The sequence below is a fragment of the Fusarium vanettenii genome, assembly GCF_000151355.1.
Source record: "Fusarium vanettenii 77-13-4 chromosome 9 genomic scaffold NECHAsca_6_chr9_2_0, whole genome shotgun sequence".
Taxonomy (NCBI): domain Eukaryota; kingdom Fungi; phylum Ascomycota; class Sordariomycetes; order Hypocreales; family Nectriaceae; genus Fusarium; species Fusarium vanettenii.
This window is the reverse complement of record NW_003315877.1, coordinates 2113055-2139444: the sequence shown is the minus strand read 5'-3', so window position 1 is coordinate 2139444 and position 26390 is coordinate 2113055. Positions and strand designations below refer to the sequence as shown.

Sequence of the window (26390 nt, the reverse complement as noted above, 5' to 3'; positions counted from 1 at the left end):
CCATCTTTGACTGCGCACCGCGCGGGAGAACAACCAGATCCCCCAGGTACCACACACGCACACCGTCAAGTGGATCAAGGGAGAGGGGATGGAGAGATCCACCGTTTTCGTCCTCCTCCCACGTCGCTTCAATACCAAACTCTGACGTCGACTGCATCTTGGCCTGGGATCCATTCCGATACGTACTATCAAAATATTGGTTCGTCTTTCCATTCATTTCTGATGATGCTCGTTGGTTAGAGTTGAACCTGGCGGCCTCCCCTTTCTTGGGTCGCCCTTGATGCTCGGCTTGACATCACCTGTCTGAGCAGCCTCCTATTGCGAAAAGTTGGATGACTTCAATCTGTGCTCGCGCTACCGAGGACTCTGAAAACGCCATTTTTTTGGTCAATCAAGAATCCGAGGCATGATTTGTATAACCGAGCTGAGCCCCTTTTCACTCAATATCTTTGACGTGGTCTCACTCTCATACCGACTGCGTATCCCCTTGAGAGTATGTCAAGTATCTACGTAAACATGTCATGACCCGTATCTCGGCGCTTCCTCCGTGTCTCTTCTCACGATAATGGCCCGTGGTGGCGCAGAGACAAAGGAACGCAGGGCCCTCAGCGAACCAAGGGGTGTGCAACTCCACTCCCCTGCGGTTGGTGGCTTTGTGGAGAAGTGGACTCTTGAAAGCAAGTTCCGGCGCGCTCACGGCGGCGACGGCGGATGTTTCTTGACTCGGCCATTGGAGTTTGAGGCATTAGTTGTAAAGTGACTGATGCTGCGTCTTCTAAAAGGCTAAAGTGAGCATACTGAGGCGCAGACATAGTGGAGAGATGTTGACGCTTCCTCAGTAGGCCCAGACTGTCAGAGACTCGGCCTGGACTCTGCTGGAATGGAGCAGATGCATGTGAAGCCCTTCTGAAGGATAGGTATGATATGCATCTACCACAGCCTATTATCCATGGCAATGCCCGCTGCAGTTTAGAGGCATCCTTCACACGACCACAAGCCAAAGCCGACAGTCTCTGAACACACTGACTTGTCCCACATGTCGACACGTGTGGTTTCCGCTCCACTGATAGGGCCTCCTCATGTCTTACTGTCATGCCCGCATGTCCAAGCCGTGCAGTTGCACTTGATGCGAGGCGTTCTTGTTCATGTGCAGTTGCAGAAGCAAATGCTATGTAATAATACCTCGGTATCATGTATTTCTTACTCTATTGTCTCAATACAAGCCTCAATCATCCATTATCTCTTCCGTCTTAAGGATTCGGTGACACTCTGACAGACATGCCCTTTACTCAAAGAAGCACCAACTGCATGCTCACTACGTCATAATCCCCAAGCTGATCCCCCTCTGACTACGACTCTGCAAAGATCCAATCCAATCCCACGAACTCATCACCGCGTCGTCTGCACCAGGTGCCGGGATCATGGCCCCCTCTCAGTGAATCCCTGTCAAAAAGAGGCTGACTGTTTTGAGACACACAAACACACACACACCTCAGGGGAAAACGGAACAGTTTCGTTTCGGGCCACCGTAATGTTATGCCACGTCCAAAAGCCCGCATGGTTGCAGGCCGCAGAAACCCCGAGTCGGCCTTATTCTTTTCAATGATGGGCTTACATTCAAGCCTTGGGTAATAAGCATGTCATGATCAAGATCCCAAGATGAAAGTCTGGGCTTTTTTCAGAAAATTCCCGCAAAATTATTATTGATGCCCTAAAATCGTACAAGAAAAATGATTCACAATCCCAAGACGGCACAGCAAGATAACAACATGATTTGCCGACAGCAAAGTCCACGATGCTTGGCGGAAAAAGACCTCATCCTTGCCGGACCACAAACCCGACAATGCCGCCGTTTCCTTTGCAAGCATAGCCTCCTTTTTTACCGCACCGTTCTCAGCTTCTTGTGCCACCGTCAAGATAACGAAATCCAGCAAATCCCATCCCTCCATCCAAGTGGATCAGGACAGTTCTCCTTGGCACGCATGGCCAAGGCTAGGTTCAAAAGGATCGTGGGGCTTCAAAAACCTCACACAAGTTACGGTTACGATTACTGCCGCTGTCTCATTGGAGCCCAAGGGAGAGAAGCGGCCTCCGTATCACTTTTGGTCGGCTCCCGCGCCAAGTGCACACGTTTCCGCTTCGGCTTGCCCATTCGTTCTTCTACCGTTTGGCTGAGACACAATTGTACCTGTTGATCTGCCTGCCTGCCTCTTCGTGATAACAGAGAACCGGTTGATTAGTCAGTTTATTTCAGGCTGAATCTTGTGAAACCAACCAACGCAAAAGCCGAACCAGGCACGACAGGCCAAAATATCCCGAGTCAGGGTCTCACAGACAACGTCTACCGTTAACTGACACGACGTCCTCGTACATTGATCGTGACAATCTCTAGCAAATCAGGGAAACTAAAATCTCGTCATCGATTCTCGCGTCTTCTACAACATCGCGCACATCGATCGTGAAAGACCTCATCCACCGAAAAAAAAGACCTCAAGTTCCGAAATCTCCAGTGGCGACGTCAGAGCCTCCACTCACACCAAAGCGGTGCCGCCCCGTTTCTGTCTCTAGCCTCTTCACCCCGTGAATTGTTCCGCCTCTTGTTGCATCGCATCGCATCGCACAAAAGCAACAGGCCCGGTGTGTGTGGAGTTGGGGCTAAACTACCGCCGTCTACTGTAACTGACGACAACTGACCAAGAACGGGGTAAAGCAGGGACAACCAAAGGGGCAGGCAAAGGCAAGACGGGGTCAGACAAAGGGTCCAAACGAAACGGGAACGCCCGTCGACGACGACGATCTTCGTCTTGCCAATAACAAAGTCTGAGCGACGATAACCACAAGTCCGAGTCATGACAAGCCCAACTCCCGAAATCGGCCGATCTTGCTCTCATCAACACATACACATGCACCAACAACAGAACCCATGATAACGTGCTCCCTCAATAATCTCATGTCCCGTCCAACAATCATGCCACAAGACACTCCTCCCCCAGGTTTCCCCAAAGTCTCGGCTGCACTCCGAGCAAGCCCTCGATGCAAGCCTTCTCCGTTTCCCCGCGAAAAAGGAGCTCGTCCCTGAGACACCACCATCACCGTCTCCATCCAGAGATTGCCTGGGGACCTGGGGTTGGCTCATGCAAACTACAGACAGAAATGATCATGAGAAGCCCGCGTGTCCCGTTGCTCTGCCTCCTATCTGCCTGTCTACCATCATGTCGTGCTTGATTAACGTGCCATCCAAGTCAAAAGATACATAGGTACCATGACCCGATGCCATACCCATACCTATCGCCAGCTCAACCCCGTCTGTCGTGCAGCGAGGCGCAATCATGAGTTCAAGCTTCCCCGTCTTCCCCATACTGCTACTCAAGCCATCCTCTGTACTCCAGTTCTAGGCCCATCTTCTCCACGTCCTTCCCCAGGTCCATCCTATCCATCTCCGCACACTCCACCATGCTCACCTCACCTCACTCACTCACCTGGTCTCACCACTTTCACTGTCTCAGTCCAGTCTGGGAAATCCCATCACTCGATTCCTTGCCGACTTGTTCCGGACACATGGAAGCCCGGAGCTTTACATTCCAGAGCCCCTTCTTGGCGATCGGACTCTGCCCACCAACACCTTTCCCTCGGAGCCTCTCCGTTACACATGTCCCTGTCAGCAGGCATGGACTAGATACATGCATTGATATGTAGCCCTATACAGAGGTGGATGTATACACACTCTGTCAAAGGCACACTGCAAATCCCGCAACACGCCAGTTGCACGTGCCGCTTGCCTACTTGCTTTGTCCATGGACATGTTGGATATCAAACCATACAGAGATTGGATCAGCCATACATCAGATGCATCAGCCACTCATCATATGGGATCCCATGCATCAGATGAAATCACCAACATAATATCGGCCGAGGACCTTTCACGGACGACGGGAACGAATACGTATGTTCCATGCCTACGCCGCAATACATCCAGACTCATCTTGCAACACGGTTGTATCCATTCATCATGCTATCTTTTCAATGTTTCATTATCCATAGTGTTCCATTTGTCCTCCCATTACCATTTCCTTTTAGTTGGCATACTTCTTGAACGCACCAATGAGGCCGCCCGTCGAAGCATCGTGACCCTCACCGTTACCCTCCTCGTCGAGCTCCTTGAGAATCTTCTTGGCCAACACCTTGCCCAGCTCGACACCCCACTGGTCGAAGCTGTTGACGTCCCAGACCGCTCCCTCAGTGAAGGTCAGGTGCTCGTAGTAGACAATCAGAGCACCCAGCTCAGCAGGTCCGATGGTGCCGCCAACCAGGATCGAAGTGGTAGGTCTGTTACCAAGGAACCGCTTGTGAGGAACAAGAGCCTCGGGAGCACCCTCAGCTCGGACTTGCTCGTCAGTCTTGCCAACCATGAGAGCCTCGGCCTGAGCAAAGTAGTTGGAGGCCAGCATCTTCTGGTGAAGGTTGTCGGTGATGGGGTTGTGAGACTTGGCAGCCAGGATGAAGTCGGTGGGGATCAGCTTGGTGCCCTGGTGGACAAGCTGGAAGAAGGAGTGCTGAGCGTTGGTGCAAGGCTCACCAAAGAGGATGGGGCCTGAGTTGTTAGCATATGGCTTGACATTCACAGAGGTTCACTTACCAGTGGTGTACTTGGCAGAAGATCCATCAGAGGTGATGGTCTTGCCGTTGGATTCCATGGAAAGCTGCTGGAGGTAGGCAGGGAATCTGTGGAGGTACTGGTCGAAGCTGCTAATGGTTAGAAGACATTCATAACCTCTCCCAGAACACTTACGGAGCAACCAGGTGAGTCTGAGCCTGGAAAAAGTCAGAGTACCACACGCTCAGAAGACCACCGAGAACGGGAATGTTCTCCTTGAGGGGAGTCTCGCGGAAGTGCTTGTCCATGGCATGAGCACCGCTGAGGAACTTGTGGAAGTTGTCAAAGCCAATGTACAGAGCAACGCTAAGACCAATGGCACTCCAGACAGAGTATCGGCCACCGACCCAGCTCTCAAAGCCAAACATGTTCTTGCTGTCAATGCCAAACTTGGTCACCTCGGACTCGTTGGTGGACAGAGCAACAAAGTGCTTGGCAATCTCGCCCTCGCCGTTGGTCTTCTCGAGGAACCATGTCTTGGCGGTGTTGGCATTGGTGGTGGTCTCAGCAGTAGTAAAGGTCTTGGAGGCAATGAGGAAGAGAGTGGTCTCGGGGTCAGAAGCCTTGAGAGCCTCAGCCATGTGGGTGCCGTCAATGTTGGAGACAAAGTGAAGGGTCATGTCATCAGCACCGTAGTACTTGAGAGCCTCGGTGACCATGACGGGGCCACTACTCATGTTAGTGCTGATAGCTCCAGTTGGATCCTCACTTACAGATCAGAACCACCAATACCAACGTTGACAATGGTGGTAAGCTTCTTTCCGGTGTATCCCTTCCACTCGCCGCTGCGGACCTGCTCAGAGAACTCCTTCATGTGGTCCAAAACCTCGTTGACGCCAGAAGTAACGTCGACGCCATCGACCTTCATCTCCCAGCCGCCAACGTTTCGCAGAGCAGTGTGATAGACGGCACGGTCCTCGGTAAAGTTGATCTTTTCGCCAGCAAACATGGCATCGCGCTTCTTCTCGACACCGGCCTGCTCAGCAAGCTTGACGAGGAGGTCGAGGGTCTCATCGGTGAGGAAGTTCTTGCTAAAGTCGAAGAGGATATCGTTGCTACCCTCAGCCTTGAAGGTTCGGGTGAAGCGGTCGAATCGATCGGGGTCAGAGGCAAAGGCCTCCTTGAGGACAAACGACTTGCCAACGCTATCGCGGTGAGCCTGGAGGTCCGACCAGGCGGGGAGGGTGTTGGCGGGGGCCATTTTCGAGGTGGGGGAGATGATGTCGGTGATGTTGGAAGTCGACAGAAGCAAGATCAGATCTACCCGATGGACACAAGGTTCGGGCGAGATTGGATGATGTTGACGAGGAAGAAAGATTGTCGAGACGCAAAAGAGAGGGGGAGACGAGGATTATGACACAAATCGGAGGTTCCAAGTTGGGCAACCTTCTCTGGCTGGTCCTTCCCTCCCTTCCCGGACTGCATGGCGTGGAGGGGGAGGGGAAGGAGCACCCAGCGGCGTCGGCGGGGGTGGTCGGCGTGGGGCATCATCCCACCGAGCGCTCATGTTGACATGTAGGACGATTAAGCCATGTCATGACGCGGTTTATTAGGGGCGAAATAATTAGAGGCTGGATAAGACATTGGTTATCGTTATTATCTCCTAATTGATCTGGAAACCTGGAGCTCAAGTTATACAGACGCTCAATCTGTTGATCTGATCTGATCAACCTCAAAAAATGTCAAGTTTAACCCCTCCAATGACAACATGGCTCTGCAGCATGCTACTCCAAGCTTAGCCAGGGAGCTATCTAGTGGATAAGGAGCTGTGAGCCCCGCTCTAGCATGAGAGCTTCTTCATTACAGAGCCATTTACAAATCATCAAGGTTGGCTGACTGAGGCTCTTTTTTCCTTTCGTCATGTCTCCATAATCAATAAGAGTATCATCCAGCAGGTCACGATCAGAACATGGCGCAGTCAGAGAGCATCAGAGCATAACGGCACCTCTTCGGCCGTAGATGTTCCTCCCCGGCCTCATCGCCGACCAACCTCCGTCACAGGTCCGAATACCAGTTCCGGCAATAAATCCAGAACCCAGAGCCCCCATCCACCACGCTACCGGTAGCTACAGTAGCGCGATTCACAATAACCTGACACACCGCGGTGACTCGCCGGTCTGCTTTTCCGCTGCAGGTTTCCTCGGAAACATCGCCGAAAATCATTGGCCCGCATGGTTGAGAAAATTCGACCATTGTCATGATATCCCATCAGAAATCACTCATGGTCAGACGGGCCTTGGCAATGTGCCCTCAGTCTCACTTGGTCACAGATCTAAGCATCACAAATATATCACTAACTCCAAAGCGCCAAAGCAAGGCTTTCTTATCTACATCATTCTCTAGGCTCCTCAGGTCTCCTAGGTTGCTTGTCATGGCCACACGTGTTTCCCTTGGCAGCTCTGCCCTCAGCTTTCTGGCTCAAGTAAGAACGGCACCTTGTGGCCTGCCGGTCTCTGAGTGAAGGGTATATCCCAGACTCGAGCCTGCTCGCTGTCTATGTTCCCTCCTGCAACTTCAACCCTAGTCTACAGCAATCATCTATCGGTTGTCTGTCAGGCTTCCAACAAAAGATGGATCCTTGACACTACCGCCCGCGTCTCCCAGGCCGGCAATCGGACGGTTGTAGCTGAATCCTTGGAATTGGTTCTGCATTGTCTCGGAAAGCATTGGGCCCTCGACGTAAGAATCTTGAGGGGCTTCTGATGTGAATTCGGGGTCAAAGTTGGCAGTGTCGAGAGCGTCCGTCTAGAAATGTCAGTCAGCAAAGGTAAGGTCAGGTAGAGCAGGCTACATACCACATTGGGCTTGAACGTAGGCTCATACTTGCGCTGGAGCAGCTTGCGCCAGTCGATAGCGTGGAAGAAGGGATGCGCCTTGATCTCGGCCGAGCCATTGGCACCCAATCGCTCCTCAGGGTTACGGTTAAGAAGCTTGGTCAGGAGATCCTTGGCCGCAGGAGGAACCACATCGGAGAAGTGCAGAGGCTCTGACAGAATCTTGCGATACATCTCATTAGTATTCTCGTCGTAGAATGGTGGCAGGCCTGTCAACATCTCGTAGAGAAGGACACCGAGGGTCCACCAATCGACGGTCTTGTTGTAGCCCTGGCCCATCAGAAGCTCAGGCGCCAGGTACTCGGGGGTACCGCAGAAGGTGTTGGTTCGATCCTCATCCTTCATGTCGAGCTTGCAAAGACCAAAGTCGCACAGGGCGATATGGCCTTGGTAATCCAGAAGAATGTTCTCGGGCTTGAGATCGCGGTAGATGACGTTGAAGCCGTGAAGACACTCCAGGGCGCAAAGGAGCTCGGCCGTGTAGAAGCGCGATCGGTTGACGTCGAATCTGTGCTCCTTCTGGAGATGGTGGAACAGCTCACCTCCGTTGACAAAGGCGAGAACAAAGTACAGCTTCTCGGGGGACTGGAAGCTAAACTTGAGGGGAACGATGAAGGGGTTGTTGATCTGCGCCAGCACAGATCGTTCGGCGAGGGTGTGGGCAACTTCGGATCGAGAGATGATGTGCGCCTTGCGGATCGTCTTGAGGGCGTAGATTCGGGTTGTGTCCTTCTTGCGCACCTGCATGACCTTGCCAAAGCTGCCCTTGCCGACAACCTTGAGGAGCTCAAAGTCTTCAATCTTGAGCTTACCTGCCCGGGTCTCGACGTACTCGACACCGATCTTGATTCTGCCGGTGCCATATTGCACGTCAACCCACTCAACACCGCTGTGGCCTTCCTTGTGCTCGGCAGCAGCCTTCTCACGGTCCTTCTTGCTGCTCTTGGAGTCTTCACCACGATGTTGTCGCTCCTCAAAACGAGGGTTGATGCGCGCTACACCCAGGAAGATATCCTGGCTTCGGGTTCCGGGAGCGGAGGAGGGGTTGCGCAGGTACAGGTGGATGACGAGTTCCGTCACTCTTGAAACATCAAACTTGTACTGAGTGTTGTCGCCAGCCCACAGAGGGTTCTCGGGCTTTCCATCGACCGAGTTGACAAAGACCTGAAGTTTGTCGAAATCGAGAAGAGCGTAGGGCATGTACTTGCCAGAGATTCGGCCGTGGTTGGTGGGGAGGGAGCCGAAGCCGCCAGCAGAAGAGTGTGGTCGGCTAGAGCCGTTGACAAAGGAACCAGCGACGCGCTGCGACGATCCGGGTCTAACGGAACCTGCCATGTTAAGGGCATTTCCGGAGGATAGCGATCCTTGGTGTGATGAAGCAAAGGTGCTTCGATGCTGCTCGGGGAGGGAAAAGCCTTGGCCTTCGTAGAGTGTAACGACGAGAATACCGGGCTTGAGGGGCTTGACTGGAACTTGGGACATGGCCTCGGAGGCGGCTATTCAAGTCAGTTATCGACTACCAGAAGGCCTCTTCTTCTGCTCACCTATGGCATTCTCGGTAGTAGGAGTGACGGCTCCGCTAGCCTGTCCTTCCTTGTCCTTGTCTGTGATGGTCGAGGTGGACGGCGATCGGGCAAAGGCGCTCAAAGGGCCCAGATGGGTCTCCTTCAACTCTGGTTGATGTCAGCTGGAGCGGAGGTGATTTAGGAACGTGACATACTCTTGGTGAGCTTCCACGACATGATTGCGACCGACGCGGTATTTGCAAGAGATCAAATGCGCCCGATCGATGAAGCCGGTTCGAGGATCCAAGAGATCGCAAACAAAGATTTAAGCGATGGGCTGCGCTGCTCGCTGACAAACTCCTGAGCAAGCAAAGATGGTGATGGCGTGGCAGACGAGGTTCAACAAGTCGATGATTTGTAACCCCGCATGCGAAGGAGAGAGCGTGGTCCAGCCGCTTTCGGTCGAGGTAGGATCGCGAATCGACGAAGCGAAGGAGTCTTTGCGACGAGGAAAGGGAAAGGGAAAGGGGAAGGGGAAGGGGTTGAAATCAATACAGACGGAGGCTTGTATCGAGGAGGGAGGCGAAACAGCGAGAGATACGGGGGATGGGAGAAAGGGATAGTGATGAAATCCAGGGCCCATCAGATTGCGGCTTAGGTTGGGTGGCAGTGGAGTGGACCTGAGTAATGGGGATCTTCGCACTGTGGCTGGGGCTGTGGAGGCGCTGAAGGTTCGGTGCAGCCGGCGCGGAAACACAGTGCCAGAGTCTCGGGCGGCGGACGGCAGACTGTGGGGAAGGTCTGGAACAATTGAAGCCTCGAGGCCGCGGCTGTGTTGATCTGAAGCGAGGGACTGACCTGAAATTCAGCCAAGTTCAAAAGGGGCAAATGAGATGGGAAGCGAGGCTAATTATTCGTGCAACTATGTGATGCGCTGCTGGCCTTTGGGTTTACGCTGCCCAATTCGAGAGCCCAAGAGACAGGGCAAGGGTGCACAATGATGTTGAGTGAGGAGTACAGCCACACTTGCAAGATACGAATCAAGACGCGTGTCGAAGCTGATCTTGGTTGGTTTCTTGGACCTGAATAAGCATTTCAAGAATGGCACTAATGTTGCTGTAAATAGGATGCCTACAGTCGCAAGATGCAGCCGTATGCACAAGATGTCTGCACGTAGTATGGAGTTGATCTGTAAATAGATACTCCACCTGGTCCGTACTCACCAAGTTGAGTTGACTGTGTGATAGTTTCAACATGAATCATGCCTGATGTTAAGGTTCATCTGAGAGGCAGCCCTTGATATGTTGATGATGTCCAAGAGGTAACATAGCCGAAATGACTTGTGGACTACACAACAAAGGTCAATGCTCAATGCCAACAAGTTATTGACAGACTAAGATGAAGGAATAACAACATTCCCTAATAAAACTCATCCATTGGAAGCACTCCCTCATGATGATGTCCTGCTGTCTGTTGTCTGCTGTCCTCTTCAATGTTTCTGGTGAAACCTACCCTACAGACCCCCTTTTCTGGGGCACCCCCTGCAGAGGGATGTGGGGGCCTGACACTTCAGGCCAAAACCTCATGGCCAGCCTGGCAAGAGCCGCAGGACACATTTCGAGAGCTCGAGATTCATGTGCAACAGAGCTCCGAGCTGCTGCAAGATATCACGATTGACGATTAGCGGTTGAACCTGATTTATCCCCATACCTTCAACCTTGTACCCCTTCTTTGCAGCATCAACCTGACTTTGCGACAACCTCCCGCCGCATGGTCGTCTCCTCCAGGGATTCTTGCCGCTAACCCCACTACTTGGACATCACCGCCCTTGCTGGCCAGCTTGCATCTTCAACTCTGCGCAACGCACAGCGATACCCGACAAGATGAAGTTAGACGTCAAGGTCAGTCTCGTGACTGCTTCCGTGCGCCAGAGCCAAGCCGTGGCAATCTCCATTGCTATCTGAGCTTGGTCTTGACTCCTCAACCTGCGATTTGAGCTGACACGTTTCGCAATCCAGCGCCAGCTCTATGCTCGCAGCGAGCGAGTCAAGGGCATTGACTTTCATCCTCATGAACCATGGATCCTCACAACCCTCTACAGCGGTAAGCTCTACTTGGCTGCTTGACTTGCCCGCAGCTGACAGTTCAGGCCACGTCTACATCTGGTCCTACGAGACCCAGCAGATCGTCAAGACGTTCGAGCTCACCGATGTCCCTGTTCGCGCCGGTCGATTCGTCGCCAGGAAAAACTGGATTGTCTGCGGTTCCGATGACTTCCAACTGCGTGTCTACAACTACAACACCTCCGAGAAGATCACTTCGTTCGAGGCGCACCCCGACTACATCCGAGCGATTGCGATTCACCCCACTCAGCCCTTTGTCCTGACTGCCTCAGATGACATGACCATTAAGCTGTGGGACTGGGAGAAGGGTTGGAAGTGTGTTCAGGTCTTTGAGGGTCATGGCCACTACGTCATGGGTCTTGCCATTAACCCCAAGGACACAAACACCTTTGCTTCTGCCTGTCTCGATCGGACAGTCAAGATCTGGAGCCTCGGTTCCTCCACTCCCAACTTTACCCTTGAGGCTCACGAGACAAAGGGAGTGAACCATGTCGATTACTACCCTCATTCCGACAAGCCCTACCTCCTCACCACCTCGGACGACCGAACCGTCAAGATTTGGGATTACACCACCAAGTCTCTGATCGCCACCCTCGAGGGTCACACCAACAACGTCTCGTTTGCCTGCTACCACCCCGAACTGCCCGTCATCATTTCCGGTTCCGAGGACGGCACGATAAGGATATGGCACGCCAACACCTACCGATTCGAGCAGTCGCTCAACTACAGCCTGGAGCGAGCTTGGTGTGTCTCGTATCAGAAGGGCAAGCAGGGTGTTGCTGTGGGTTTCGATGATGGTGCGGTTGTTGTCAAGCTTGGTCGTGAGGAGCCTGCTGTGTCTATGGATACTTCTGGCAAGCTTATCTGGGCTCGCCACAACGAGGTTGTCTCTGCAATCATCAAGGGAGGAGGTATGTATATCTGAGGCGTGTTGAGACCAATGCTAACGGCTGCAGATGCCTCTATCAAGGACAACGAGCCCATCTCCCTTCCCACCAAGGATCTCGGTACCTGCGAAGTGTACCCCCAAACACTCATCCACTCCCCCAACGGCCGCTTCGTTGCTGTGTGCGGTGATGGCGAGTACATCATCTACACTGCCCTTGCTTGGCGAAACAAGGCCTTTGGCTCTGCTCTCGACTTTGTCTGGGCTTCCAAGGAGAACAGCAACGACTTTGCTATCCGCGAGTCTGCCATGAGCGTAAAGATCTTCAAGAACTTTGTCGAGAAGAGCGGCGGTCTTGATGTCGGCTTCCAGGCTGAGAGACTTCACGGTGGTGTTCTTCTTGGTGTCACCGGCCAGGGTGGCGTGTCCTTCTTTGACTGGGCTACTGGTGGTCTTGTGCGAAGAATCGAGGTTGAGCCCAAGCAGGTCTACTGGTCCGATAGCGGAGAGCTGGTGACGATTGCCTGCGAGGATACCTTTTACGTGTTGCGCTTCTCCCGAGAGAACTACGTCGAGGCTGTGCAATCCGGTCTTGTTGAGGAGGATGGCGTCGAGGCTGCCTTTGAGGTTATCACTGACATTAGCGAAAGGTAAGTGCTCTTCAGACTCAAGTGTGACCCTGCTGACCAGACAGCGTACGAACCGGCGAGTGGATTGGCGACTGCTTCATCTACACCAACAGCACCAACCGACTCAACTACCTCGTCGGTGACCAGACCTACACCGTCTCCCACTTTGACAAGCCCATGTACATCCTGGGCTACATCCAGCGCGACTCTCGAATCTACCTCGCCGACAAGGATGTCGGTGTTACCTCGTTTGGCCTGTCTCTTCCTGTGCTTGAGTACCAGACTCTTGTCCTCCGAGAGGATATGGAGACGGCTGCTGAGCTGCTACCGACGATCCCCGAAGACCAGCTCAACAAGATTGCGCGATTCCTAGAAGGCCAGGGCCACAAGGAGCTTGCTCTGGAGGTGGCGACTGATCCCGAGCACAAGTTTGAGCTTGCCCTTGCTCTCAACGAGCTCGCTATTGCGCTTGAGCTTGCCCGTGAGGCCGATGCCGACCACAAGTGGAAGACTGTTGGAGATGCTGCTCTGGCTGCCTGGGACGTTGCTCTCGCTGCTGAGTGCTTCACCCACGCCAAGGATCTTGGATCTCTGCTGCTTCTGCACTCATCAACGGGTGACCGTGATGGTCTGACTGCTCTAGCCACTCAGGCGGAAGAGGCTGGTGCACACAACGTCGCCTTCTCATGCCGCTGGTTGCTCGGTGACATCGAGGCCTGCACTCAGATCCTCACCAAGACTGGCCGACTTGCCGAGGCCGTTCTCTTCTCGCAAACCTACCAGCCCAGTATCACTGTACCTGTAGTGAAGGAGTGGCAGGAGAACCTGGAGAAGAACAAGAAGGGACGGGTAGCCAAGCTGATCGGTGTGCCTGGAGAGGACGAGGATCTCTTCCCCGAGTGGGAGGAGTGGTTGAAGCTGGAGAACGGCGCTGAGACAAAGGAGGCTGTTAATGGTGAGGAGGCCGAGGAGGAGGAAACGGATTCGGACGACGAGGATGACGAGTAGGGGCTGGTCATTGTGTTTACGAGCAATGGTGCTTAGATGGCTGGTGTAGAAAAGGTTTGGTTCATTTTTCGTCAGGGTTGCCATGGCATCAATGAGTATAATGAGAAATATTGTCAGTTTGTGTGTATGTGTGTGTCATGGGGTGTGGACATGAGGTTATTCGCATGGTCACGCTAGGTTATGTCCACGTGCTACAAATGTCTCATTTAACATCGCATTCGTGATTGAAGGTGAAATGAGATCTACTCGGTTAATATCGCTCAACTCAATTAGACGCTAGCTGTGGTAGCTCCCTGACGGCCTTGTGAAGCCATATCTTGGCATGACCCTGAGCGTTAGTTGGCCTAACGGCTAGCGTGTGGAGGGCAATCACCACTTGGTGTGAGCCTACGCCGGCGTTTGACTTGGTTCTAGGTGTTTGCGAAACCCCTGGATATTTCACGAGGTGAAGAGACATTTTGGGCGAGGTTTGAGAGTCGAGATGAAGATAAGGTGGCTGCGCCTTGGGCGACACATGATTGCGTTTAATTTGATCCCTCATTCTAAGTCTTGTACAAGTGAGGCCATCGCCAACTGTCCTACTCTACGATGACACCACGTCCACGACATAAAAGCCCGACTATTAAAGAGTGGTATTAAGACCCAAGTTGGGCGAAACGTGTCGTGCCTGATTGCTGCCTTGGTTAATGCGGTTTCATGATTCCCATGGCAAACGCGGCAAGTCTTGATTTGCGGAGTAAAACGGATAGTGACACCACAAACAGGCAGATGACGGTATTGTCACACGGGAATCCATGTCTCGGATTTCATGCTATTTGATACTACTCTACTAGGCACAACACACCAACTAAGAGTACCTCAATACTGCCATCCCTTGGAGCTTCCACCAGGACATCCAGGGGTACCGTAAACGCCACCAACGATCCAGAGAATCATGTCGATGAAAGCCCAGGTGCCCAGGCCGCCGAGGGTCAAGAACTTGAAGATGGCAAGGGGCCAGTGGTGTGCGTAGAACTGGTCGACGCCCAAAACACCAAGGAGTAGGGAGAGGAGCATGGCGGTACGCTCCTGACGATAGCACTTTTCCGTCATGGGTCGTTCATCGAAACCTCCCCAGCTTCGCTTGACGAGAGAGGCTTCATGTTCTAGAAAGTGTTAGCATAAGATCGTTTATTGAGAGTGGCAGACATACCAGTGTGCATGTAGAGAAGGGCGATGCCGACAATGGTGGTAAAGGTGTAGGTGAAGAGGAGCTGCTTCCACTTTCCAAGAGCGAAAGAGACTCCCTTTGCAACACCACGGCCGACCTTGTCAGCGAAACCAGCGTGAGTATGTTCCATGATGACGATGGAGAGAGAATTGTGGAGGATGTGAGATTGTTGACATGTCTGACGGAGGATTCACGCGCCCTTTATGTAGAGCTAAAATATCATTCACGGCCTGAGCGTTGGGTTCGCATGTGATGGTTTGTCAAAGAAACGGTCCGAGGATAGGGTAAGAGCATCTTGGCATGGACGTGCCATCAAAGAACGATGCTGATAAAGGGCTCGTTTGGATGGTTGTTTGTTCACACATGACCTGTGCCCCAAGTGACTCTTGCTTGTCTTTCACAGCTCCTACCAAACAAGTATCTATTTACGGTTAGGTCCTGCATACCACACACACTACAGTGCAACCTTGGCTGCACCCAACAAAGCGGTTGCCAAGAGTTACTTGACAAACTTGGGAACAAGGTTTATGCCCGATAGGGCTGTAATTTAAACGACACGACAGGCAAACTCAAATTGGTTTCGAGGACAATGATCGCTCGTAATGTTCAATTAAAAATGCTAATTGGCAAGCAGGCAAGGTATCACCCAATTAACCTTCAATGTAACAAACATCCACCAAGTCGAGCGATTTACAGAGCAGCGACGACGATACCGGCAACAGCGGCGGCAGCGTAGATCATACCACCCTCGCGGGCAGCACCGTTGGTAGCCTGAGCGGGAGAGGAAGTGGTGGGAGTAGCAGCAGCATCGCTGGCAGACTCGGCAGAGGCAGAGCCGCTGGGCTTGGAAGCACCAGACTCGGTGGCAGCAGTCTCAGCCTCGGTCTCCTCAGCAGTCTTGGTGGCCTCGGTGGCCTTGGTATTGTCACCACCAGCGGCGGCGGCATCGGAGCAGATGGGGACGGCGTTGGCGTACTTGGAGAGGGCAGGGCACTCCTCGAGGGCAGACTTGATCTCGGCCTCGTTCTTGGAGTACCAGCCGAGAACCTCGGAGCTGTAGCTGGCGTACTCCTTGGACAGAGAGGCGGGAGTGCTGAAGGAGCAGGGGTCGGTCTGGGGGTGCTCGGTGAGGTCCTTGACGATCTCGGGGGCGGGAGTGGGGAGGGTCTTGTAGACCTCCATGATGGCAGACTGGCACTCCTTGTCGAGGCCGGCGACAGAGTCGGTGGCACGAGGGGCGAGGAGGTCGCGCTTCATCTGGGGGTGAGCCATGAAGTTGCCCTGGGCAGAGACGGCCGAAGCCAGGAGGGAGACGAGGACGATCTTGGACTGCATCTTGATGGAAGAGGAGTTGAACGAAAGACGGTTTGATAGAGTGAGAGGATGATCGAGGATACAAATCTGGATCAAGGGCGAGGAGACAGGTCTTAAGTACATCTCATGGCTAAGACACTGGCATCCCTTCCCCAGACCATCCTCAGCCCAGCGGGACACTACACCCTGGTCCTATTCTCGATAATTTCCACAGAACCGCACGACGCTAGCGCTTATCCCGAGTCGGATCAACCCAAGGCTGAATGCCGTTTGGTTCATTTACGCTGTCTGCCTCAGGGGCAGCCACAGTCCTGCATGCAGCCTCACACTTTATACCGCTTCTGGTGTTGATGAGCGTTGTAATCAGCCCTACGGGAGGCTCAAAGTGCGGCAATTCAGGAACCGTTTGCACATTTACACACCAAGATACCGAAAGTGCAATGTTTTCACCTCTCGTTCATGTCTCTCCCACCTCCCAAGAATGCACCTCGGGGTTGATCCAGGCGTCCAATGTTTCTGCTTTTCTCCCTTGGCAAAGACGGCGCCCTGCCGATCACAGCCTGAAACTACGGGGATGGGTAGTAAACCAGCCAATAGAAGCCACGTCAAAGACATGTTTCTGTTGTCATGGAGGTTGCCGACTGCCGACCGGTCTTCAAATGAGCCTTGAGCTAGTGGAGATGTGGAGGCAAGCCACACATGAGCTGAAATCGCACAGAGTGACATTAGAGTCAAATGATTTGTTCATGGATATTAAGGTGGTGACGGGTAGACATTGGTGTGAAGCTTAGACCTGATGACATTGGACATTTCAAGTCAGAGTTCAAGCCATCCCGTCTGGAAATGGGCATCGTGAAGTTGTAGGGACAGCTAATAACAAGCATTTTTGGTGGCGTCGTTGCCCCTGAGGGTCCAGAACTGCTAAGATTGGCATACCCCTGTCTCATGCATGGCTTCGGCGTGATTACTCCCGGGGAGAGTCAATGCCCAAATATCGGAAGCGAGAATTCCAATGTCTGAGTGTAAGCACAATGAATCCTCTTTGGGATCAAAATGCGCATGGATATTCTCGGGAATAATATTAGGTTATTACTTCCTCTCAGTAACAGATATAGAAAATGTCCTGTCAGATCCGCTCGTTCCAAAACCCTGGCTGACATGCTACACTGATCCTTCACGTCGATGCCGCTTTTTCCGCTGTCATTCGGCCTCCTAAATCCCCGGTTCAGGCGTGTCGTTGCAGGTCCCAAACACAGGCTGACATCCTCTTCCACAATGCTCCTCTGTCGAACCGCACCATTCTGCCCGAGAGCAGCAAGTTTCACCGAGGGGCTCGTGGCGACACGTCGCTTCACCGTATCGCGAGCCGCAGCGGCCGTTAGTCGTCGGTGGGAAGCTGGAGGAGCTTTCTGAGCTGGGGTCATTGCTCGTCGGTTGGTTGCCTACCTTGCGGTACCAGTTGTCTTTTGGGTCTTGGAGACACTCGCCTACTGTGACTGCTCTAAAGCCGTTGCTTTGGATGGATTGGAGCATGTGCTCGGTAAGGTTGTAGACTGTTTGGTAAACAGGGTCGTGATCGATGTGTAGCCACCTGTTGGTTTCGGGGTCTTTGCCCTCGACTGTATTGTCCCAGATGGCCTTGGACGCAGCAATCATGTTGGGGCTATCGTGAAGGTAGCCTTCAGTGTCGAGGTTAAAGTAGGTGATGTGATAGCCAAGCTCATCAAGCCAGGCATTGGTATCCTCATTGCTGGCAGAGTACGGCGGTCGCATGTAGGTAGGAAAGTAGCCCAAGATGTCGGCGATAGCAATCTCATTGTAGATCATCTGATTCCAGAACTTGGATCTGCTCAATGTTGTGAGGCGTTGATGAGACCATGTGTGACTGGCGACTTGGTGGCCATCTCTGATCATTCGCCTGATGAGAGCAGGCCATGCTGTATCTGGGTCGTTGATGGCTCCTTTACCGAGGTTTCTTCCAGTGATGTAAAATGTCGCTTTGGCGTTGTATTCCTGGACATGTTAGAGGTGGATGGTTTGTGGAAGGGTGGCTTACCTGGAGGAGATTGAGGAGATCTTCTGTGTACGTGAACGGCCCATCATCGTACGTCAAAGCAATATCGCCATTTCGACTGCAGCGATTGATGGCTTCACCATAGGGAATGTCTCCAATCTTGGGCCGAGCAATGTTGGTAGTGTCGGGGCCATTGGGACGCACATTTGCATCGCAGGCTGGACCGTACTCAATCTGACACGCTGGAGCTGAGCAGTAGAGGTATCCAGTTCCACACCAACTGCGAGATTAGTATTCCTTTGGTATTGAGAGTTTGCAGACTTACCCCGAGTTTGAGCAGCATTCGTCATCAGCGCAGACCGTGTCAAAGCCAGTTCCGCATCGACCGTCTGATTGACGCTTCTTAACAGGTTCCCCTTCAGATCTCGCGAGAAGCACCCGCTTTTCTGGACGCCCAGCACTACCACTAGCAAAGAAAGCCAACGCCAATGCCTCAAAGACCTTCATGCTGGACAAGTAAACGAGCGACTGAACGAATGGATGCCTCTGATGAGATACTAAGGGCGATGGCATCAATCCCTACCCTGGGCCCTAACCTATATACCCCCCATGTCGCCTTGAGATGCGTAGTCAAGGCCGACTACGTGGCTCTCAAGAGAGCTGCTACAATATCGTCTTACGGTCATCGTGATAAAATTGAGGCGTAAGCCAATATCAGTCATCATGTAACACGGCAGGTCGTGGCGTCGGGTGGCCGATAACGGGCCGCTGACGGGTGAAGTTCCCGGGAGCCGGCTCCGAACTCCGATGACACTCGTCAATTGACGTCGTAAGGATGAAGTTGAGCTCGTCTCAATTGAACCTCCTGAGTAGCGTTTAAACGTGCATGTTCTGCCTAAATTGGAGTCTGAATGCTATTTAGATAGTCTTCTTACGAACCATGCGAAGAGCCTGTTGATGACCACGTGAAGGGCCTCGTATCTCGGAGGAATCTTTGATTAGGACCCCAAGTTCAGACGAAAACGTTGATGCCGTGATCGTGTTTATATCTGCTCAATCATCGCACGGCATCTTGCTGCTTCGAGGTTGGCTGACGGCCTTGCAACATCTGCATGATTGTCCCACCTCGCTGAAGACCCCCATTCCGGAGAACAAGAGCGAGTTTGATGGAGTAGAACTGAATTCATCTCCTTGGAAATTTAACTGGTAGTTTGTTCGCCTCTGTTGCAAGCCTGCAGGCCTCAAATTGCAATCTCGCTCAAATGCTGTGCTGGCTTGGCTTCAAGGCTACCGACTCGTAACCAGTACTGAAGATATCAAGCGCATCTTCTCTGCACAAGAAACTTTTTCAATCAACTCTCAGTCTTTCCGTCACCAGATCTGCACGAGGATGGATCGTGGGGGCTCATCCGAACAATCCATCCATCTAGTTGGAGGTAGAGATAAAGATCACAAGCTGTGAAGCCACCCATGTCTGAAACGACGCATGCAGGTGACCTTGAATTCCATTGCGCTAAGAAAACATTCATTGGTTCTCTCTAACCCCAAGACGAGAAGTGAAGCCGAGTTCGTATTGCCTTGGGCTCGGCACGGTACCTTGCAGGAGGTTGCGTCAAGCAAGCATATGTGAGCGCAATACGACAAGACCCGCATGCATATGAAGAAGCACTTTTGCGACTGAACCTCCGAAAAGGGTCCTTCCGGGAGAACCAGGTTTGGAGACTGCGCCAAGGCTGTCAAGCGGCGGCCTTCCAAGCGTGTGAAGAACCAATACATGTTAGACTTATGCCTAGAAGGAAATTGTGAAGGTCTAAGGACTATAACTGCTACAGTCTAATATTAGTGCTTAGCAAGACTACTATTATGAAGGGTTCTAAGCCTGTCCATGAACTAGAATAGGTAATTGAATAGAAGTTGTAGCAGGGCTTCGTGGCTTCCATGGGAAAAGTGTGACATTATGGACCTAGAGGGTTTATTCCTCCTCTAGATTCGATGAAAACTGCGTTACAAAGAATTTTAAGCAACCTGTCCTCTCATAGCCTCAGTGTTCCCATGCGCCTTGTATCGACAAGGCTGGCCGAGGAGACAGAGTGTGCAACGAATTGAGGCTAACCTATAGCACATGCTACAAGATTTATTTTCCTCTCGAAGGGATACAAGACTATGCCCATCAAGACAGCGATTCTTAGCATATGTTTATCAAGGAGCACAAGGAGAGTCCAAGTTCTCCGACAAAGAAAACTCCTGGTGTGAGTCGTCTTGATGACAATTGTACATGCATAGTAAGAAATGTGGAGCGGTTTCTCAGCGCTCAGTATAAATACAAGGGTGATGAATCCATCCCCGCACTCTCTCAGCTTACGTGTCAAGCAACACTCAAGATGACAACCCCCAACGCGCTGAGACTGGAATTGGCGACTCCAGAGGATATCCCAGACATGGTAGACCTCTGGTTTGAGGCGTTCAAAGACCCTGACATGCAACGATTGTGGCCTGGTACTCCGGGGGTACGGAAGTGGTGGCATGATGCCAACTATAACGATATTATCAACAAGCCATTGGCACGCTATGTCAAGGTGGTTGATCCTGATACATTGGATGCTCAAGGTCGGCCTCGTATAGCGGCTTATGCCAAATGGGATACAGCCATGCCTGAAGAGCGGGGTCGTCGATATCCGCCTTGGCACGAGGATATGCCGAGTGAAGAGTGCCAGGCTTTTTTCAAGAGAGAAGAAGACGAGAGAAAGAGAGTTATGGGCGACTATAAGCATTACTGTACGGAAGACTCAACCTTTTGGGCGGCTCTTGAACTGATCAAGCAGACCTCGACACACTTGCCACACATCCCGATTACCAACGACGAGGGGCTGGATCCATGCTCATGAAATGGGGATGTGATCTTGCAGACAAGAATGGAGTTGGAGCATATGTGGATGCGAGTAAAGCTGGCGCGCCATTGTATGAGAGGTTCGGTTTTGTCGATGAGAGTGAGCCTGATGCTGGTGATGTTGCCTCGATGGCTCGAAGACAGCGTGATTGATATTTTCAAACTATGACACGTTGAACTTGGACCTTTATATCGAGGGATGGATTAGTCGTATATGAGCTGGAGCCATGGATGTATACAGATCGGAGATCGGAGCTCGGCGTCCAGAGTGAGATAGTAAGAAGAATCGGGACGATGATAGAAATATACCTAACATGAAGCATGACGTTGAAAACAGAGGCGAAACTCGAAGCTGACAAAGTCTCGCAAACTCTTCATAGATGATTCCTCTTGTCATGCTTGATTCAATCTCAGTTTGAAAATGAACTATATTCACCCTATCATGCTCCAGGGGCTTTGAACCAATTTATTAGTTGAATACAAATCCCTGTAGGAAGTCGCTGAGCCACGTGAAATGACATTTGGCTTATTCAGCAAGACAGTGTGGTGCCTTCGACCTGCTGATGCCGACGCCACGCAACGAAACAATGTGCTTCGCGTTGTGACCATCTCGATTGCTTGCCCTTTGCCCAGCACATCTAGTCATGGCGGTAAGGCCAGGTTAAACTTGCACCCACTGCTCTCGACTGACAAGCGCCGACCAGAAAGGCGATGACGCCCTCGCCGGGCGAGAAGAACGAGGCGTCCGGAGCCACCGCTTCCCCCCTAATCCTACCAGCAACAGAAGAATCAAGTTCCAGGGGCTGTACATCTGTGTATTCAATGAAGAAACGCAGCATCAGAAAACACTCGAGGAAAACGTTGGCGAATATCAGGACTTTGAAGTCCCCAAGGGCTACACGACCTACGTGAGAGGCGCTGACGTCGTCTGCTGGCTTATCTAGGAGGAGAACGCAAGTTTGAAGTCGTACATGTCGTTTAACCGATATCCATTGTTATGGCCATAACAAATGGTGAAGGAGACATTTTCATATTGTATTTGTGTAACAATGTTGCCATGGTTTCAACAGCTCGCCTTCTGAGTGGCTAAAGAGGCGGCCGTTGCGATCGTGTAGCATGTGCAAGGCACATCGATCAGAGCCATGATCAGAAGAGCCAAGATTTGTGCCATGGTTACAGCCGTTGGATGGTAGCTATGGCCAATGTGATGATTGCTGATCAAAGTAATCGACCGTAAAAGTGGTCTGTCGTCCAAGGCAACGAGGCTCTCAGAAGGTGTCCGGACGCCTGCATATGCGACTCTCCGAAACCAGCCTGAATCGCACATTCGTACGCCACAAATCAGGCGATGCCCAACAGTGTGCTTCGGGCACTGATTAAAATCATGGCATAATAAGCTCAATCCCCGGGCAGACATTGTTCGTATGCGCTACTCTTCAAACCAACCATCAAATCACTTACCTAGACCCTCACTCAAGTCACCCTACCAACCTAAATGACATCCACCATGATGACTGAAGAAGACAAAGAGATCTGTATGTTCTTCGTGGACGATTCCAACATCTGGATCGAGGCCCAAAAGTTCGCCGCCTCAGGAAACAGCCACATGCCCAAGCTCACTGACCGCGACCGTGACCCTCGTCTCAGGATCAACATCGGTAAGCTGGTCAAGACACTCCTCGGTGGTCGCTTTCAAGGCACGTCGTATCTCTATGGCTCTCGCCCGCCACCCAACGACGCGGTGTGGAACACGTTTGAAAAGTACAACTTCCGAACCAAGATCTACAATCGCTCCCGCGGCAAGGAGAAGCAGGTAGACAGCGCCATGGCAACGGATCTGAGCCACACATCTACCAAGCTCAGCACCATGGCCGACTTTCTCCCCGAAATTAAAGAGGAGAATAAGAGGACTGTCTTTATCGCCATCACCGGAGACCAAGACATGGTCCCCCCAATCACACAAGCCTTGGACGACGGGTTCCGGGTTGAGCTCTGGGCTTGGAAGTCGGGCATCTCTTCCGAGTACCGTAAGCTAGCCAACGAGATGGCTCTGCTGTCGATCAACTACCTGGAGCACGTTTTCAGAGAGATCTCCTTCACTAGCTACCGTTCCACTAGACGGTCCGGAAAGGTCGATCCAAGCTGTACGCTCGTGCTCTATGACTTTAGCGGCATAGAGCCCACCGACCCTCTCGACGCGGAAGCTATTGTCTGCAATGAGCTCGATGGATGGGGTCGCTTGTCCTTCATAACCCCATCCAACGTGACAAACGAGTTCTACGTCGAGTTCCCCGGAGCCAAGAATATCAATGACATGGATGGCTTGATCGCCAAGGCAGAGACTCAGTTCGGGGGGCTGTGGAAGGTCATGTCATGGCCTCAATACGCGGACCGTTTCAACGAGGGACCACCGGCCATGGTCGAGACTAGCAACATGTTTGCACCTTTGGAGGGTGACGGGGATCCCGAATCTAGGGAAATCATGGCCAAGGAAGAACCTCAATGCATCCAACACAGCGCCAACGCGGCCAGTGCTACAGGGTCAACCAACGTCAGGGACCCATCCAACCCCTGGAGGATGCCCGCCGGGGGTGAACAGGGTGAAAACGCAGAAGCAAGCAACATCAATGATCCCAGCAACAGCGACACCGACGGGTGGGAAACGGTAACCCGGTCTAATCTGAAAAGCGGCCATCATGCGAAACAGCGATGTCCCTACGGCATTCGCTGTGGTAAAAGCGGCGATTGCGGTCATCTACACACCAAAGAAGAGCGCGACCTGTTCCAAGCCCTGCCGGATCAGAACTTTAAGAAATGGAGGACGAGCAAGTGCCGTCACGGAGATAGATGTTACCTCGGGAAGAAATGTGCGTACTATCATACGCCGGCTGAGGCTTGGTGTACCCTATGCCATGTCGAGGGTCACAGCAGAGAAGACTGTAAGTATTAGGGGGCTCTGTAATGTCGGGTCTTGGACATCTCAAAGTCGTAAGTGGAAGCAAGTCTCAGACGAAGCTGCGATGGAGTAAGCATGAGAGGGTGCCGCAGATGAGTGGACTGGATCTAAGTGGGAGAGATCTCGTTGATTCAAATGTCTGTATATGGTCGTGTTGCAAGGGATACTGCAGGGCGAGTCCATCGAATACATTATTGAAGCATGGAAATCGATTCCATGCAGTCAAGCCACTTTCCCAAGAGCTGACCCGGACCGGAACATGGAAATTCCCGAGGCCAACCTGGATAAATACCTGCCCTTGCCTAGACGTGACATGACACCTGCAACCATCGTTTCTCTGCCTCTTCACTTTTAAGCAATACACGAGCCGGCATGTCGCCTCCCATAGTACAACCTCCACGGAGTATCTCCAGACACCGGTTCCTTTCCCTCGGAGCTACTGGGTGGGTCTACCAGATCGACACCGACATCGCCCTCAAATACCCCCGGAATCTTGCGTCTGCCGACCTGGTTCAAGAAAACAGCATCTACGACGACTTTGAGAAACATGAGCCCTGCCCACATGTGATCCAAAGCCTTCTCCGTCTTCCAAATGCAAACTTCATGCCGTTCCTGAGCGGCGGATCTCTCCAGAAGCGGCTGGAGTCCAACCAACGCCTCGACGACCGCCACAACTTCCTCGGCGTCTTGAGGCTGGAGCCCACCCATACCGTTGAGCGATGGGCCGCTGAGCTCTCGGGCGGCGTGTCTTGGCTTGAATCTCTAGGCCTAGTCCATGGGGATCTACGACCCGAGAATCTGCTGCTGGACACGGGAGACCATCTCAAGCTTGTCGATTTCGACTGCGTCGACAAGATAGGGAACGACTCATCAGGGAATCCTCCGCCGTGGGCTCGTGTGCTTGGTTCAGAGGCTGGAGCGCAGCAACCTTTGGTATCAATGGACCACGGACAGAACAGTTCGCTATCGGTTCTTTACTCTACACCATGATCCGTGGGCATGAGCCGTACGCAGAACTGGAACCGGGACCACACGTTGTTGATCTGTTCCAGGACATGAAATTTCCCGATCTGGGCAATGGATGTTTAGATGCCATTATCGATCGATGCTGGAAAGGTCTCTACGAATCAGTCGAGAACCTCGCCAAGGAGACGGCAAGCTTGGATGGTGCTGTTACTCTACCTCATGCTGAAGCATTGGACCAAGGCTATGTTTCCGAGATGCGAGATCGATGTCAACGGTTGGTGGACGAGGGGTTGCTAGATGCGGATGAGTAGATATAGCCTAGGAGAGCGAGATGCCTGAATCCTTAGATTTGCAAAAGACGGCAATCAGACCTACTTGGTAACTAGTTCTGATCAGCCGCCTTTGAGTTTAGACATATGGACGGGGAACATGCCGATTTCAAAGATGAACACGATAGACATCCCACCACTTCCCGGCTGGCATTTACCTAATCACCCCCGTGTTGATATTTGGACGTGGGATGTGAACAGGGAGACAAATTCCGCGATGTGAACAGGGAGACAAATTCCGCGGTGAAGGAATAATTCCGTGGCATGATGGAAATACAAGCTTGACCTGTTGATCATACCGAAAAGGGAGCTGGTCAATTATAATGCCGGGCATAGTGATGAATAGTTATTGATGCTACTGGGCAATGCATGCTGCCTACTCACGCCCTTGAAATTTGAAGTTGGTGAGTGATATCTGACATGTAGCTGGGTAGGGGAAGTAATGTTTGAACCTCCCAGAGTGATTGACATTCAATAGAGAATTTTGAATTATACTTTCACATCTAGGTAAATACTATGTTGACATTCGATCGAATGCACTCTCTGTCCTGACTTCACGCCGAGAGTATTCAGGGGTTGAACTTGCGCGGCCCACCAAACCGAAGCGTAGAAGGTCATGAATCCACCTTGGAAGTGAAATAAACTCTTGCATGAACAGCCTCTATCGTATCATGGAGAAGTGGATGAGTTCCTGCAGGAAGCCACCGAGCCTAGCTGTTTGTGGCGTTGACCGAACTGCACGACATTCTTTAGCCGCCCCCACGCATTTGACAGCGATGAAGAGAAGACATTTCAACTTTGGGGGTAGCAAGAGAAATATCCTGACTTCAGATGAAGAGGAGCGCAAATCTTGGGCCTGACCTGAAACTCGACGTGGGAGTAAGCAGGGAATCGAATTCCGCAGAGAGGAATAATTCCGCGAGGATAAGGGAGTGTAGGCTCTGTTGAGCAGTTTATTTGCTATACTCCGTAGAGAATATTGGCTAAGGATAGTATTCCTGCGTAATCTAGGTGATGAAATTCTCGACTTCACTAGCTCATATCGTGTTGAAGTAGTAGGCGTTTTCCATGTGGC

General features: G+C 52.1%; 8 protein-coding genes across 8 annotated transcripts; 3 read left to right on the top strand and 5 right to left on the bottom strand.

Annotated features, from left to right (window-relative positions):
• Positions 1 to 3982: 3982 nt before the first annotated feature.
• On the bottom strand, positions 3983 to 6032 carry gpi1 (uncharacterized protein). The gene is made up of 4 exons (XM_003050206.1): positions 5368 to 6032; positions 4790 to 5338; positions 4637 to 4743; positions 3983 to 4591 (listed from the first exon to the last, which is right to left on the bottom strand). Exons 1-4 carry the CDS (start codon positions 5853 to 5855, stop codon positions 4074 to 4076), a joined length of 1662 nt encoding a protein of 553 aa, XP_003050252.1. The 5' UTR covers positions 5856 to 6032; the 3' UTR covers positions 3983 to 4073.
• An 896-nt stretch (positions 6033 to 6928) lies between these two features.
• NECHADRAFT_72103 (uncharacterized protein) lies at positions 6929 to 9230 on the bottom strand (the record flags this gene model as incomplete). The annotated part of the gene is made up of 4 exons (XM_003050205.1): positions 6929 to 7399; positions 7450 to 8984; positions 9033 to 9161; positions 9209 to 9230. The coding sequence occupies 4 exons, from the start codon at positions 9228 to 9230 to the stop codon at positions 7193 to 7195; spliced, it is 1893 nt and encodes a 630-aa protein (XP_003050251.1). The 3' UTR covers positions 6929 to 7192.
• Positions 9231 to 10876: 1646 nt separating this feature from the next.
• Positions 10877 to 13762, top strand: NECHADRAFT_101743 (uncharacterized protein; the record flags this gene model as incomplete). Its single annotated transcript, XM_003050609.1, has 5 exons — positions 10877 to 10894; positions 11012 to 11096; positions 11131 to 12027; positions 12073 to 12652; positions 12697 to 13762. The coding sequence occupies 5 exons, from the start codon at positions 10877 to 10879 to the stop codon at positions 13637 to 13639; spliced, it is 2523 nt and encodes an 840-aa protein (XP_003050655.1). The 3' UTR covers positions 13640 to 13762.
• Positions 13763 to 14497: 735 nt separating this feature from the next.
• NECHADRAFT_85187 (uncharacterized protein) lies at positions 14498 to 14979 on the bottom strand (the record flags this gene model as incomplete). Its single annotated transcript, XM_003050204.1, has 2 exons — positions 14498 to 14784; positions 14832 to 14979. The coding sequence occupies 2 exons, from the start codon at positions 14977 to 14979 to the stop codon at positions 14498 to 14500; spliced, it is 435 nt and encodes a 144-aa protein (XP_003050250.1).
• A 462-nt stretch (positions 14980 to 15441) lies between these two features.
• NECHADRAFT_105400 (uncharacterized protein) lies at positions 15442 to 16211 on the bottom strand. The gene has a single exon (XM_003050203.1). The coding sequence runs from the start codon at positions 16182 to 16184 to the stop codon at positions 15540 to 15542; it is 645 nt and encodes a 214-aa protein (XP_003050249.1). The 5' UTR covers positions 16185 to 16211; the 3' UTR covers positions 15442 to 15539.
• A 1164-nt stretch (positions 16212 to 17375) lies between these two features.
• Positions 17376 to 18684, bottom strand: NECHADRAFT_96457 (carbohydrate esterase family 4; the record flags this gene model as incomplete). The annotated part of the gene is made up of 3 exons (XM_003050202.1): positions 17376 to 18176; positions 18220 to 18457; positions 18503 to 18684. The coding sequence occupies 3 exons, from the start codon at positions 18682 to 18684 to the stop codon at positions 17376 to 17378; spliced, it is 1221 nt and encodes a 406-aa protein (XP_003050248.1).
• A 1874-nt stretch (positions 18685 to 20558) lies between these two features.
• Positions 20559 to 22008, top strand: NECHADRAFT_85185 (uncharacterized protein; the record flags this gene model as incomplete). The annotated part of the gene is made up of 5 exons (XM_003050608.1): positions 20559 to 20952; positions 21000 to 21164; positions 21306 to 21340; positions 21558 to 21724; positions 21759 to 22008. The coding sequence occupies 5 exons, from the start codon at positions 20559 to 20561 to the stop codon at positions 22006 to 22008; spliced, it is 1011 nt and encodes a 336-aa protein (XP_003050654.1).
• A 563-nt stretch (positions 22009 to 22571) lies between these two features.
• NECHADRAFT_85184 (uncharacterized protein) lies at positions 22572 to 25297 on the top strand (the record flags this gene model as incomplete). Its single annotated transcript, XM_003050607.1, has 3 exons — positions 22572 to 24003; positions 24409 to 24953; positions 25073 to 25297. The coding sequence occupies 3 exons, from the start codon at positions 22572 to 22574 to the stop codon at positions 25295 to 25297; spliced, it is 2202 nt and encodes a 733-aa protein (XP_003050653.1).
• Positions 25298 to 26390: the final 1093 nt, after the last annotated feature.